The sequence below is a fragment of the Suricata suricatta genome, chromosome 13 (genome assembly GCF_006229205.1).
Source record: "Suricata suricatta isolate VVHF042 chromosome 13, meerkat_22Aug2017_6uvM2_HiC, whole genome shotgun sequence".
NCBI lineage: Eukaryota > Metazoa > Chordata > Mammalia > Carnivora > Herpestidae > Suricata > Suricata suricatta.
Genome location: NC_043712.1, coordinates 36,974,650 through 36,990,193, shown reverse-complemented (window position 1 = coordinate 36,990,193; position 15,544 = coordinate 36,974,650). Strand labels below are relative to the sequence as shown.

Below are 15,544 nucleotides of genomic sequence, written 5' to 3'. Positions count from 1 at the left end.
TGATGCCTGAGTAAGTACCACACAACTTATTTGTTTAAAATTATTAACATTAATTATATTTCAGAGTTTCCTATTGTTCTGGAACTTGACTGAGTAGTTGTGGCTCTGTCTTTCGTAGAGTTGCAGTCAAAATGTTGGTTCAGCCTTCTACCACCCAAAGGCCTAAATGTGGCTAGATTGTCCACTTTGAAGACAGCTCATGATTTGCCTGGCAAGGTGGTGCAGGCTTGTGTCAGGAGGCCTCAGTTCCTCTCCACGTGGGCTTCCACATGGGACTGCATAAATGTCTTCACAACACAAAAGCTAGCCTCCCCCTGAGAGGTAGTTGCAAGAGAGCCAAGCAGAGGCTATATCCCTTTGATGACTTTGTAAGTCACATAGCGAGTCACTTTTGCTATATTCTCTGGTCAGAAGGGAATCATTAAGTTCCAACCCACATTCCTGGGGAGGAGAAAAAAAAACATTTTTTAAAAAGCTGATTTTGTAGGTTGTCTGGCTTTTGTTGTTAGGGTGTGAGTAACATTTTCTTACGACTTCATATCCTATAGCAGATATTTATATAATTTTCTGTATGTCTGTATACATGTGTCTGTTTATCTGTCCAGTGTGTCTAATTTTAAAGCCAATTTAACAGCTTTAGTGTAATGATACCTAGTCATGGAATTGTGTTTTTCACTTAATTTTAAGTTTGGTCTTTACTGTTCTTCTTTTTCAGAAGCTTCAATTTTAATCCTCAGTTTGAGTTTACAGTAAAACCTGAAGTAAGCATAATCCAGTTTCTGTCCCCCATTATGATTTCATCCCACCTCCCCCTGGAATTGTAACTTCACTTCAGGGAAGAAAGCAGGTCACAAGAACATTAGTACATCAGCAATTGAGAAAGAAAGAAAACACACTGAAACCTTCCTAGAATTTATCCTGAAATACTCCATGTTCAGCCCAGTCTCTTCTCCTGTGGCATAATGCAAAGCGATACACAGAACCTGACTTCAGGGAACTGCCACTGCCACAGTCATCAGAGAAATACTCACTTTTCTTTTTCCTGACTAAACTTAAGAAAATGGGCTCAGACATTTAGAAAGATACTCAAAAAAGGAAAGAAAGATACTCAGTAATAAAGACTGAAAGGGGTGTCTGGGTGGCTCAGTTTTATTTTGGGTAAGCGTGGAACTCTTGATTTTTGGCTCAGGTCATGATCTCACGGTTTGTGGGTTTGATCCCCACATTGGGCTCTGGTGATGGTGCAGAGCCTGTTTGGGATTCTGTCTGTCTCTCTCTCTCTCTCTTCCTCCCTTGCTCATGCTCTCTCTCTCAAAATAAATAAACATTATAAAAAAAGACTGAAAGTAAAAAGTATTTGGTGTAAGCTGGAAAATTATTAGTCAGTGTTTAATTCTCTGTAGTTAATTGAGTTTTTATTGAATCTATTTAAAAAATAAGATGTATTGAAAAATAAGAAATATATATTTTGATACATTGGATAAAGGATTGCTTGCTTTGTTGCCATATCTTTAAATGCCTTTTTAAAAAATACATTTATTTATTTATAAAAAGGTTTTATTTTTAAGTAATATCTACATGCAACATGGGGCTTGAACTCACAACTCAGAGATCAAGAGTCTCATGCCTCACCAACTGAGCCAGCCAGATGCCCCTAAAAGATTTCTTTTTTTAAAAAACTATTTTATTTGAGAGAGAGCATAAGCTGAGCAGAGGTGAAGAGAGAATCCTAATCAGGCTCCACACTCAACATAGAGCCCAGCTTGGGTCTGAATCCTGTGACCCTGGGATCATGACCTGAGCTGAAATCAAGAGTTAGCACTCAACCAATTGAGCCATCTAGGCGCTTAATCAATTGGGCCATCTAGGCACTGCTTAAACAATTTTATTTTAAAGTAATCTCTCCTTTGAGATCAAGAGTTACACACTACACTGACTGAGCCAGCCAGGTACCCCAACAGAACTGTTCATTTAAGAAAATTTTGTTAGGGGCCCCTGAGAGGCTCAGGTCAGTTAAGCTTCCAACTTCAGCTGGGTTCATGATCTCAAGGTTTGTGCATTAGAACCTGCTGTGCTGACAGCTCAGATTCTGTCTCTCTCTCTCTTTGCCCCTCCCCTGATCATGCGTGACACCCTCTCTTGCTCTCTCAAATATAAGTAAAACATTAAAAACATTTTTTGTTTTTATATATTTGTATATCACCTACGCTTATACATTATGAGTAAGATTTTTTCAGTGTGTGTGTGTGATATAATTATCCTACTTTGAGTAAACATTTTTTTTTAATGTTTATTTTTGAGAGAGAGAGAGAGGGAGAGGGGAAGGGAAAGAGAGAGGACAGAGGATCTCAAGCCGGCTTTGGGGTGCTGACAAGAGAGAGCCTGATGCAAGGATTGAATTTATGAACTGTGAGGTCATGACCTGAGCTGAAGTTGGATATTTCACTGACTGAGGCACCCAGGCTTCCCTGAATGAGTAAACATTGTTAAACAAAAGAATTTTGTTATTGTTAGTTTGACTGTAAATCTTTCCAGTGCTTCTTAGAAAATGCTGGTTTCGGCTTTGTTTCCAGTTTATCAGGACACTAGCTAAAGTTAAAATTTAACTTTCAGTAAAATTTGAGCACCTGTGTTCATGGAGGGCAGATAAAAAATTTATTTTTATATTTATTAGAGAGTGGGAAAGAGGGGCAGAGGGAGAGAGAGAATCTTAAGCAGGCTCCACATTATGCACAGAGTCTGACAAGGGGCTCGATCCCATGACTCTGGGATCACGACCTAAGCTGAAACCAAGAGTCAACTGGCTGAGCCACCCAGATGCCCCCCACCGTTTTTTAAATTAGACATAACTTTCCTTTTAATCTCTGTAATGTAAAGAATTTTGTAAATGACAGAGTTTTAGTAAATACTTGGTTTTGCTGTCAAGCTATGATGATACCTGATACTTTTTTAAGGGGGTGGGGGTACCTGGTATGTTTTTGTGACTAGCCTTGCCAGTTTCAGTAAATCACCTTGAATTTTAATAAATATTAATTGAATGTGAGTTAGCATGGGGTGAGAGTTAAATATGAAAGAAGTGTAAGACCATGTATTTTTTACTTTATTGAACATGTGTTCTGGTATTGGGAGGTGTAAATATGAAACATTTTTATCCCTTCTAAGGGACACTCAGATTCTCACTCACAGTGTCTAGGCGGAGTAGAAGGAAACAACACAGTTGTACAACCTGAGTTGCTGGTATAAACTGGGTGTTCTGAGATTGAAAAGGGAGTTGTAAAGGTCATTCTTAAAGGACTAGAAATAAGTAAAAAAAAAGTGTGGGAATGTGGCAGTCATAAACATCTGAGAAAACAGTACTTTTAAAAGTATGACCCCCTAGGAAACTATTTCCTAGAAAAATTGTTAAATCGAACACAGTTGTGAATTTAATTTGCTAGCTGAATGGGAGGTACAGAAAGTGTTTTAATTCTGGCTGGAAGATATGTTAGAGACTCTAGCCCCCAAGAGTGGGAGCAGGGACCTTCTTCCTGATGGAGCATTTCAGGTGTATCAGAGCAGTATTTACCTCAAGAAATGGGAATGATGACAAGATTACAAATATATCTTGAGCTTGTTAAGTCTTGAAATTTATCAATTTTTAGAAAGGGAAAGAAGGCGTCTTCATGGAAGAGGTGTAATTGTCTTATTCTGTCCATGAGCATTCAAGAAAATACACTGGTGTCTAGTGGGCGGCCCAGAAACAATCCTTATAGCTACTAAGAGTCAAAAAGCAGAGTTAATTTTATCAACTGTTTCCTTGTCCATGATGGTGCTGCCAGTAAGTTATCCCCAAGCCTGGTCCAGAAAAAAACCATGTACAATTTGGAGTGTATAGCTAGTGAGAGTCATTTACAAGAGCCATTCTCATTTTGTCTAACTCTATAAATCAGTGATAGTGTCCTGGTCTTTCTGTATGATTCAGCTGTTAGGCAGAGAACCTTTAGGGAGTTAAAGCAGTTCAGTTGTATATGGCTTATGTCCCCTGATAATCCTATTCTTTTTTTTTTTCCTGACAATCCTATTCTGATTCCCATGGTCTTGTTTGGTTTTCCTTTTTTCATAAGTGCTGTGGGTCTTAAATTTCCACATCTGCTCCAGAACATAGTCTTACAAAAATGTAATTAGTTGTATTAATTAAAAACAGTTCTTTCTAAAGTAGAGAAATCTAGTCAAAGAGACTCTTTTGTGGAGGTTCTAGCATTAATTCAGCAATATTTATGAAGTGCCTAATATGTGTAGGTTTTGAGACGACATCAGTGAATAAAATAGACTTACATACTTGCTGCAAGGAGCTTACATTCCACTGGGCCATGTAGACAGTAAATATAATTTAAAAATGAATAATTTAATATGTTAGAAGGTACTAAGTGCTGTGGAAGAAAAGATAGTAACAAGGGAGTACTGCAGTGCATCCTTAAAATAGGATGGTCAGTAAGCCTCACTGAGTAAGTGATATTTGAACAAAGACTTGAAGGAGGCATAGGAGTAAAGTCATGTGGATATCTAAGGGAAGAACAGATTAACGGAGCAGCCACTGCAGAATTTTTGAGGTAGGTTTGACCCGTCATGGTTGAGGAACAGATTATTACCTTGATTTAGTGCAGTTAGAGGCAACAAACAGTTGGGGGCAGAGGGATAGTGGGCTTTGGGAAGGCCTTTAGGCTTCTGTGAGTATTTTGGCTCTTGTGCTAAGTATAATTGAAAATAAACCCTAATAAGATCAAGTAGGCTTAGGTAGGGCTTCCTACCTGCACAGAGATCTAGGGTCAGGAGAAGGTAAGCAGTCAGAAAAGCAGCTCTAACTTCTAGTTTTAGGCTAGCATAAATTAATGTTGTATCCTAGATGTAAGATTGTAGCAAAACAAATAATAAAGTTTTTTGCTGATATTTTCTACTTTATTTTTGATTGTAGGGACTTTCAGTTACCTTGATGATGTCCCATTTAAGATAGGAGACAAATTCAAAACACCAGCTAAAGTTGGTCTACCTATTGGCTTCTCCTTGCCTGATTGTTTGCAGGTTGTCAGAGAAGTACAGGTAAGTGGTGATTTTTAGTTAAAGTTTAGTGCATTTAAAAATTTAAAGAGTAAGAATTCGATGTATAGTGAAATAGGAAAAAAAAAGCCATTCTCTTATCTCTTATTTGTATTTTTTATACAACTGTTATTGCTTGGCTCACATTCTCTCTCTCACACGCATACTTACATATGTTTATATAACTGTCATAGACCTTCTGCAATCTGTTAGACTGTGTATTCCTGGGATTCTGTACCTTGTCCGAAACAAATCCCCATTGCCCTTCTGACTTGCTCATTCACCTCTTTTCCTTCTCTCTTTTGATGTCCTCATTATCTTCTTCATCACTCAAATTAGGTGATATTTTTCTCTCTCTCTGCTGTGTCTCTCGCCTTTACCATCCAGTTCATCCTTAACCTTATTTTTTCACCTGGACTACTGTAATAGCCTCTTTAATTGGCCCCTCTGCTTGTAGCACTTTTTTCTATTTTCCATATTGTTTATAGAATAATATTACTGAGTTAAAGTTTTAAATTGTCACATCCCTGTTTAAAAAAACCAAAACTTACACTGGTGCACCAATCCTGTTGAATCAAGTGTAGACATAAGGTTGTGGTAAAGTACCTCAGCTCATTATCTCCTCTACGTTACTACCAGTTCATTGAATATACTGTTGTATATTAACCTGTCTGTACTATGTTTTTTCTCATGAGCTTTTAACTCCACTTCGAGTAGTTTCCCCTTTCTCACTCTACTAAACGCTGTCTGCCTGTTAAAATCTATATATTCTCCTAGATTGCTTAAATGCCATCTCCTCAATAGCTTTGTCAGCCCTCTCATCTTTAAAGCTCAGTTACATATAAATGTTGAAAGCAGCAAATAGCCTTATATTTTGTGACTTCCTTCCTTCCTTCATTACACATTTATTGAATGCCTGCTTTTGAGCAGTGCTCCACTAGGGCTGGGGATAGAGATAAATACCTTAATCACTGTCCTCAAGGAGCTTACAGAAAGAGTCACATGGGAAAACAGAGTACACTATCCATCAAACACTTCTTCCTGTGACTTAAGATTTAAAAAAATACAACTTTCTGGCAAAGGAGTTTTGTTTCTGGGGGATTCTCTAAGGCACCACCATGTTACTCTGATAAATCTTTATCTTCTAGTCTAAATGCAGTGAGTAATTATAATGTGAGAACTGTAGTTACATTTTTAAAAATAAGAGCTTTATCACGGTATCTGTATACCTTGAAATTTGCCTTTTTAGGTTTGCACATAAGTGGTTTTTTAGTATATTCATAGTGTATAACCATCATTACTGTCTTAATTCCCCAGTAGTTTCATCCCCCCAAAAGAAATGTAACGCCCATTAGCAGTCACTCCCTCTTGCTCTAGCCCCTGGAAACCACTAAATCTAGTTTGTCTTTATGGATCTGCCTATATAGGACATGTCATATAAATGGAATAATATAATAGTCTTTTGTGATTGACTCTTTTCCTTTAGCATATTGTTTTCAAAATTTATCCTTGTATGTTATCATGTGTAATGAATGAAGTGTTGGTAAGTCATTCATTTTTATGGCTTAATAATGTTCCATTGTATTGATAACACTACATTTTGTTTTTCCATTCATCGGTTGGTGGACATTTTGGTGGTTTTCACTTTGTGTTTATTATAAATAATGCTGGTGTGAACATTTGTATATAGGTTTTTGTTTGGATATATTCTTTCAGTTTTATTGGGTGTGTAAGTAGAATCGCTGGGTTGTCATATGGTAACTATGTTTAACCTTTTGGGGAACCACTAGATTATTTTTCCAAGTGGCTGTATCATTTTACAGTCCCACCCACAGTGAATGTGGGTTCCAGTTTATCCACATCCTTGCCAACTCTTTTATCTGTCTTTTTGGTTATATACATCTTTGGGGTTTACAGTGGTCTCTTATTGTGGTTTTGATGTGTATTTCCTTAATTGCTAATAATACTGAGTATCTTACATATTTTCAAATACTGAATTCCTCTCTTTTGTGTATGGAGAATTTATTGGACCAGAAGAGACACAGATTTCCCATATAAAGTTTTACATTGTTCTGTTTGCCTAGTGACTTTTAAAAAAAATGTTTATTTATTTTGAGAGAGAGAACGCGTGTGCGAGCACGACTCAAAGAGAGGCAGAGAGAGAGGGAGAGAATCCTGATGCAAGGCTCGAACCCACAAACTGTGAGATCATGACCTGAGCAGAAACCAAGAGTGGGACGCTTATCTGACTGAGCCACCCAGGTGCCCTACCTGGGGACTTTTTTATTGGCAGTAACAAGTATCAATAAATACCTCTCTCTGTGTAGGATACTGTTCACAATAGTATTTTTTAAAAATCTCCATTTTATTTTAATAGTTCTCATATTATTCAGAGCTTCATTGATTCATCCAGAAATTTGAATCCCACGTTGTTGCTGTTTTAGGTATTTCTTGGAATTTTCTATTTATTTGATCAGCATAAAGCATTTAAATGCATGGTACTATCTCACTATACTCATAGCACCCACTGATGATAAAAGAGGAGATTTGAGCTCCATTCTTGTGTGGGACAAGTATTTTGTTCTGTAATTGCACATAGTACCCTTAAACTTTGACACTCTGGGTCTCCATGGTTGTGGTATTGGTACTGGTCTCCTTCCTATTCAGAGTCAGACCTAGAGTTCCTAGACAGAGCGATACCTTGACGCTTCCTATAACTTTGTCATATTGGCCCTTGCATGACAGTACAAGCTCAGTTTTTCAGTTAAACGTTCATCAAAGTGAGCCAGTAAAACATACATAAATAATTCTTGCACCTTGGGTCTAGAAAGCTTTCATTGAGCATCATAGTAGTGGTGGCCACAGTAGTGGGGAATGGCCCTCACTGTTAACTGAGCAGAATCTGGTATCACTCATTTCATGAGTTGGAATTGCTATGTGATAGCTGTGTAATCTTGTATAGATTTCTTATACTTTCCAAGCTTCCATTTCCTTATCTGTAAATGGGGATAATTAGCATTTAAGGTTGTTATGAGGATTAAATAAAACAATGCATTTATAATACTTATTCTGGTTTTCCTTTCTTTTCTTTTCCTTTTTCTTACTTTTTCTCCTTTATCTTCTTCCTTTCTTTCTTTCAAAAAAAATTTTTAAAGTAATCTCTACATCCAGTGTGGAGGTTGAGATCAAGAATCACATGCTTTACTGACTAAGCCAACCAAGGCCCAGGGGTATAAACAAACTTCTTGACATGTACATTTCCAGGCTTCTCTTGTGTTGTTTGAAGCTGAAAGACTTGGGGATGGATGACTAGAGGCACTTTATTGTGTTTCTTATACTCTAAAACTCTTGTCTGAGCATTTAGGCCCCTCTCCTCTCCATCCCTGTGTTTTTTTTTTTTTTAATCTCTGCAGTCTTGAATGAGGCTTTAGAGTAAACACCAAAGGTTTTGTTTTCTCCTCTCCAAGGTGAATTTTGTTTTATGTAATAAGTGTATTTTTTCTTCCAAGTGTGCACATGGAAATTTTTGTAAGTTGAGATATACTTGAAGGTACTATTAAGGAACCGACCATGAAGTGAATCCTTAATGCAGTTTGCACTGTAAAATCCTGATTTGAATATTTCTAGATTTCTTAGTGGTTTAAGAAGATAGAATCTGTAGTCAAATTGCCTGGATTCACATCCAGGCTCTACCACTTACCAGCTTTATGATGTTGGGCAAGACTCTTGTAAAATGAGGGTAACAATAGTATCTACTTTAAAAGGTTATTTAAAAATTTTTTATGTCTTTATTTTATTTTACGAGAGGGTGAGCAGGGGAGGGGCAGAAAGAGAGAGAGAGAGAGAGACAGACAGACAGACAGACAGAATCCGAAGCAGGCTCCAGGCTCTGAGCTGTCAGCACAAAGGCCGATGGGGGCTCAAACCTACAGACGGTGAGATCATGACCCAAGCTGAAGTCAGATACTTAACTGACTGAGCCACCCAGGTGCCCCTTTAAAGGGTCATTTAAAAGATCCAGAGTTAATACATACGAAGTGCTTAGAATCTTGCATGGCACCTGGTAAGTGCTTCTTAAATGTTAAGGGCTGTTACTGAGCACAGGATTTATGTAGGGCATTGTGCTAGATAATAGACTCTAAGAGGGTCTATCTAAAGCCCAGTAGCTGCCCACAAGAGGTCTGTGATATTGTTGGGGGAAGTGTTTAGTAAAAATTAAAGATTTCATCTACATTTGGTCACTTGTGCTTGGCGTTACACAATAGAGACGGATGCTATGTAAGAGTTTAGAGGAAGGAACAGGCCATCAGGAAAGCTTCAGAGATGGCCACTGAGCTCTGCCTGGGCCATCAGTGAAGAATTCTAGAAAGGGAAATGATCTGAGGGGAGAGAAGGAAGGGAAGTACTTGGCAGGTACCTTTGGCCTGGCATATAGGATTAGAGGTGGTGGGAATTCTTTCTAGTTCTTTTCTAGATGTAATCTGGGAGTGTTAGTTTGATTAAACCACATAAGGAAGCCTTCGTTTTCCTGACTGAGGATGGTCCCATACACCTTAAATGTGCCTAGCATGGATCTCTTGTGCTGGTGTGAGGAAGAAGTGAATTCTCAGGAGGAATTGAGTTGGGGGGGCAGTCACCTGTGTTCACATCTCTTTTCTCTGCTATATCTTTGCAGTATGACTTCTCCTTGGAAAAGAAAACTATTGAGTGGGCTGAAGATATTAAGAAAATCCAAGAAGCCCAACGGGAAGCAGAGCGTAAGGCTGATGAAGTAGAAGCTAAAGTGAATTCTAAGAGTGGCCCAGAGGGTGACAGCAAAATGAGCTTCTTGAAGACCCACAGTACAGCCACAATGCCACCTCCTATTAACCCCATCCTTGCCAGCTTACAGCACAACAGCATCCTCACCCCTACTCGGGTCAGCAGCAGTGCCACGAAACAGAAGGTTCTCAGCCCACCACATACAAAGGCAGATTTCAATCCTGCTGACTTTGAGTGTGAAGAAGACCCATTTGATAATCTGGAGCTAAAAACTATTGATGAGAAGGAAGAGCTGAGAAACATTCTGGTAGGAACCACTGGACCAATTATGGCTCAGTTATTGGACAATAACTTGCCCAGAGGAGGCTCTGGGTCTGTGTTGCAGGATGAGGAGGTCCTGGCATCCCTGGAGCGGGCAACCCTAGATATCAAGCCTCTTCACAAACCCAATGGCTTTATAACCTTACCACAGTTGGGCAACTGTGAAAAGATGTCACTGTCTTCCAAAGTGTCCCTCCCCCCCATTCCTACAGTAAGCAATATCAAATCCCTGTCCTTTCCCAAACTTGACTCTGATGATAGCAATCAGAAGACAGCCAAGCTGGTGAGCACTTTCCATAGCACATCCTGCCTCCGCAATGGCACCTTCCGGAATTCCCTAAAGCCTTCCACCCAAAGCAGTGCCAGTGAGCTCAATGGGCATCATACTCTTGGGCTTTCAGCTTTGAACTTAGACAGTGGCACAGAGGTGCCAACCCTGACTCCCTCAGATCTGATCTCCCAGATGCCTTCCCTCTCTGTCTTGTCTGTGTGCACAGAAGAATCATCACCTCCAAATACAGGTCCCACGGTAAGCCTTTTAAATCCCTCTGGGGGAAAAATTTCCTTCGAATTAGAGCTCTAAAGATTTCCAAGTTCTTTTTTTTCCCCCCCAATGTTTATTTTTGAGAGAGAAGGAGAGACAGCATGAGTGGGGGAGGGACAGAGAGAGGGAGACAGAGGATCAGAAGTGGGCTCTGCACTGATAGCAGAGAGCCTGATGTGGGGCTCGAACTCACAAACCGCAAAATCATGACCTGAGCTGAAGTCGGACACTCAACTGACTGAACCACCTAGGAGTCCCCAAAGATTTCTAAATTCTACCTAACAGTTGCCATCGCACATTCTTCTATTTAAGGTTTAGGATAAGATGAGGGCATGGCTCTAAGGACTTTGCTTATGTATGGTTATTTTCCTGAGGTCAAAGGAGTGTTATCGTTGCACCTAGGCTGGTTAATGTTCGCTGGTTCCTACCCACATCTCTTTGGTCTTTACTTCAAAAAGATAATGTGTATCATGCATGAATGGTGTTTTTCTGATTAATTAGTTTCTCTGCTGCCTTTTTAAAAAAGGCTTTCTGTGTTAACTTTTTATTTATTTTTCTCAACTTTATTCACTTTTTGAAGGTTGCTTGGTTCTCCTCATTATATCTTGTCCCGGCTTTCCTCTTTTCTTCTCATTTTGCCTAGAATGTTGGTTCTTGTGTGTACTATAATTTACCTGACTTGGGGTTATGATTCTTCAGACTGCTTGGTGCCTTAGTAACTGGGAGATGATTTGAATCAGAAGTCTGAGCAAAAGGTAGAAATTTGTCACTTTTAAACCTGCAGGTTTTTTATTTTTTTATTTAGATAGAGCATGAGTTAGGGAGAGGGGCAGAGCGGGGGGTCGGGGGAGAGAAAGAGAGAGGGAGAGATTGAGGGAGAGAATCTTAAGCAGGCTCCATGCTCAGCACAGAGCCAGACTCAGGGCTCGATCCTACAGTCCTGGGATCATCACTTGAGCTGAAATCAAGAGTCAGATGCTTGACTGAGCCACACAGGTGCCCCCAAAACCTGCAGATTTAAATCCTGAATCCCTTGTTTTTGGTTCATTACTAAGCATTGCGCAGTTTTCTCTAAAGGGAGGGAGAGGGAAAGGTTGGAATTTGGATTAGTGTTGAAAGATGGATTAATGACAAAAGTTGCAACTTGTATTACCCTGAAGAAAATCTGATTTTGTCACACTCAAAAAAGTTGCCAAGTCCTTTGTCATAAAGTGTAGGCTTAGTTTTTTAAGGTGTGGTTTTTTTTTTTTTTTTTTTTTTTTTTTTTTTTTTTTGAGAGGCAGAGACAGCACAAACAGGGGAGGGTCAGAGAGAGAGGGAGATACAGAATTTGAAGCAGGCTCCAGGCTCTGAGCTAGCTGTTAGCACAGAGCCCGATGTGGGGCTCGAACCCACGAACTGTGAGATCATGACCTGAGCCGAAGCCGGACGCTCAACCGACTGAGCTACCCAGGCACCCCAGTCTAGGCTTAGCTTTTGATATGGTTTCAAGCAGCACAGACCAATACATTATTGCATTGTAGAGCAGAAGTCCTTAAGTCCAAGAACTTTTTGTTATAGTAGCTCACAGATTTTTTTAAATGACAGCATATCAAGAGACTATTTAGAGTCAGAGAGGAGCCTTAATTATATTGGTGAGATATCTGTCAGAGACCATAATCTTGGTATTAGCTGGTAGAAAGATGAGCCTTGGCCTGCTTTAGTAAGCACCTGAAGTCCCACCAGTTGCATTCTTGATAAATGGTTGTTTCTGTGAGTGCTTCCACTGTCATAGAACTCACTCTTGTTTATAAACTTCCATAGACCTTGTCCCAGATAAACTTTTTTTTTTTTTTTAAAGATTTTGTTTTTTAAGTAATTCTCTGTATTCATTGTGGGGCCCGAATCCACAACCCTGAGATCAAGAGTCCTGTGCTCCACTGACAGCCTGCCAGGCATCCCCTGTCCCAGATTAGCTTGTGCATGACACTCCAGTGTTATCTCCTAGGAATGGGCTTCATCCTAATTCTTCCTGGTCAGGTTTTGGGCCCCGGTTAGCAGTATACTCTTCTTCATGACTCAGTGTATGCTCTAGAGAAATTAAAAGCACTCTGGGAAAGATTCAGGATCCTCAGCCTCAGGTCCCCCACCCCCCTTAAAATTAGAGTGACCATTTAGAGACCCAAGCTGATAAACTAAATGGTTTTCGAACCAGAACACCTGTCATTTTTTGACTCTTCTGATTGTGGAGTTTTGGGCCCATCCATTTCAGGGTGGGAAGGGGACCTGCTTTGTGCTGGGTTGCGATTTTCTGCCTTCAAGGGGCAAATAAATAGAGCTGAAGTTCTAGTGTTTTTCTAAGGAAGTCATGACCCTTTTCCCTATCCTGGCCCTCTATCTTACTGTGAGTTTTTGAGGCCCATGGTGAGAACTTTTCCCAGTGAACAAAACACTTCTCTTCAGAATAGTGACTTGAGATGGTGGGAGTGGAGTAAGGGGGTCATTAACTGGGCTGTATACACCGTTTACATAGGAACTTAGGGAAGTGTTCTTGGAATTTGGTTCTTGTTGGCTATTTTAAGCCTAATGTTTGGGTCTCACTTTTTCAGATTCTCATTCATGTTTTAGTGTTTATATAAACTAATCTTAGAAGTTGAGAAGTTCATGGGATTATCTCCAGAAGAATAATCTTGTAATGTGCCCTTCTTCTGAGACCAGCATAGAACTGCCTGACCTAGCCCTAGCCATTCTTTTCTCACTTCATGTCAGCCTTTTGTGGGCCTACTCTGCTCATTGGTTAGTTTCACTCTGCTGCAGGGGTTCTCTTTCTCCAGGTATGGATACATTTCTTAATCTTACAAAGTTATTTCAGCAAAATATTTCTACCCTTTTCCTTACACTTCTGAGTTATGAATTTATAATTTGGCCAGTAACCTTTAGAGTAGTGCCAGTTTGCTTTGAAAGTGTATCTTATTATTTAAAAAAAATACTTGAGAGGGGCGCTGGGTGGCTCAGTCCATTAAGCGTCTGGCTTCAGCTCAGGTCATGATCTCACGGGTTCGTGGGTTCGAGCCCTGCGTCAGGCTCTGTGCTGACAGCTCCAGAGCCTGGAGCCTGCTTCAGATTCTCTGTCTCACTTTCTCTCTCTGAACATCCCCTGCTCGCGCTGTCTCTGTCTCTCAAAAAAAAATTTTTTTAGAGAGTGTGCACACCATTGGGAGTGGGGTGGAGATGGAGAAAGAGAAACCCAAGCAGGTTCTGTACTTTCAGCAGTGTGAACCGTGAGATCATGATCTGAGCCAAAAGCGAGAGTCAGATGCTTAACTGACTGAGCCACCCAGGTCCCCCCAGAAATGTATTTTTAAACATTTTTTTGATATACAGACTCTCAGCTTTTATGTGTTTAAGTCTATCATTTCTTCTGTTGCCATTGCTTTAACACTTAAAAGTCTTCTGTTAACTCTAGATTTTTTTTAATGCTTATTTTTAAGGTGGGGGGGGAGAGAGAGAGGGGGGAGAGAGAGAGAGAGAGAGAGAGAGAGAGAGAGAACATGACCATGGACCAGGGAGGGTAAGAGAGAGGGAGGTAGACACAGAATCCTAAGCAGGCTCCAGGCTCTGAACTCAGCACAGAGACCGACATGGGGCTTGAGATCATGACCTAGGCCCAAGTCGGATGCTCAACCAACTGAACCACTCAGGTGCCCTAAATGAATTTATTTTTATCAAAGTGATATGAGCACATTTTAATTGAGTCACATTTATTATTATTTTATTTATTTTAATGTTTTTCTCTTTGAGAGACAGAGAGAGATGGAGTATGAGCAGGGGAGGGGCAGAGAGGGGGACATAGAATCTGAAGCAGGCTCCAGGCTCTGAGCTGTCGGCACAGAGCCTGATGTGGCGCTCAAACTCATAAACTGTGAGATTGTGATCTGAGCTGAACTTGGATGCTTAATTGACTGAGCCACCCAGGTGCTAGGTTTTTTTTTTTTTAAGGTTTGTTTAATTTGAGAGAGAGAGAGAGTAGGTGTGTGCACATGAATGAGGTGGGGAGGGGCAGGGAGAGAGGGACAGAGGGAGAATCCCAACCATGCTCTGTGCTGTCAGTGGGGAGCCTGATATGGGCTTGATTTCATGAACTGTGAGATCATGACCTGAATAGAAATGAAGAATCAGACGCTTTAACCAACTAAGCCAGGTGTCCCTATTTATTTTAAATTATTTAAATAATCTCTGCACCCAGTGTAAGGCTGGCTATAACTCATGACCCTAAGGTCAGTTGTATGCTCTACCAACTGAGCCAGCCAGGCACCCCAATCAAGTTACATTGAAAAACAGTAGCTCCTTGCATCACTGCTCCCCAACTCCAGTTTTACTTCCTTTAGTCAGGCACTTTTGACTCTTAAAGTTATTTCTGATGGGATTTATTTATGTATTTCTAAATAAAGTGCTTATGTTGCTTTTTCTAAATTAATTTTATTTTACTCTTTCTTTGTAAATGTTATTTTTGAGAGCACAAGCGGGGGAGGGCCAGAGCGGGGGCCAGAGGATCAGAAGCTGGTTCTGCGCTGACAGCAGTGAGCCTGATGGCTCGAATTCACAAACCACGAAATTATGACCTGAGCCAAATTTGGACACTCAACTGACTGAGCCACCCAGGTGCCCCCTAAATTTATCAATTTTAGACAGTTTTATGCTTCCTGTTACAGCTGAGGATTTAGCTTTTATAGTAGCTCCTCCACCTCCATCCTATAGCTCCCATCATAATTATATCACAAATCTTGGTAAATTAATCGTGCTGTTCACATTATTATGATTGGTTAGACATTGTCAAGTTTAGATGCTATGTTGTGATTTTTTTTT

General features: G+C 40.1%; 1 protein-coding gene across 3 annotated transcripts in view; it reads left to right on the top strand.

The window, feature by feature from the left end:
- The window catches only part of UBAP1 (ubiquitin associated protein 1), a 53,261-nt gene that overhangs the window by 31,210 nt on the left and 6,507 nt on the right, over window positions 1–15,544 (top strand). For all 3 annotated transcript variants that reach the window (XM_029919451.1, XM_029919449.1, XM_029919450.1), the window contains 2 exons: window positions 4,952–5,076; window positions 9,749–10,684. In XM_029919451.1, coding sequence (XP_029775311.1) covers window positions 4,952–5,076; window positions 9,749–10,684 — 1,061 coding nt within the window. The remainder of the gene's footprint in view (window positions 1–4,951; window positions 5,077–9,748; window positions 10,685–15,544) is intronic.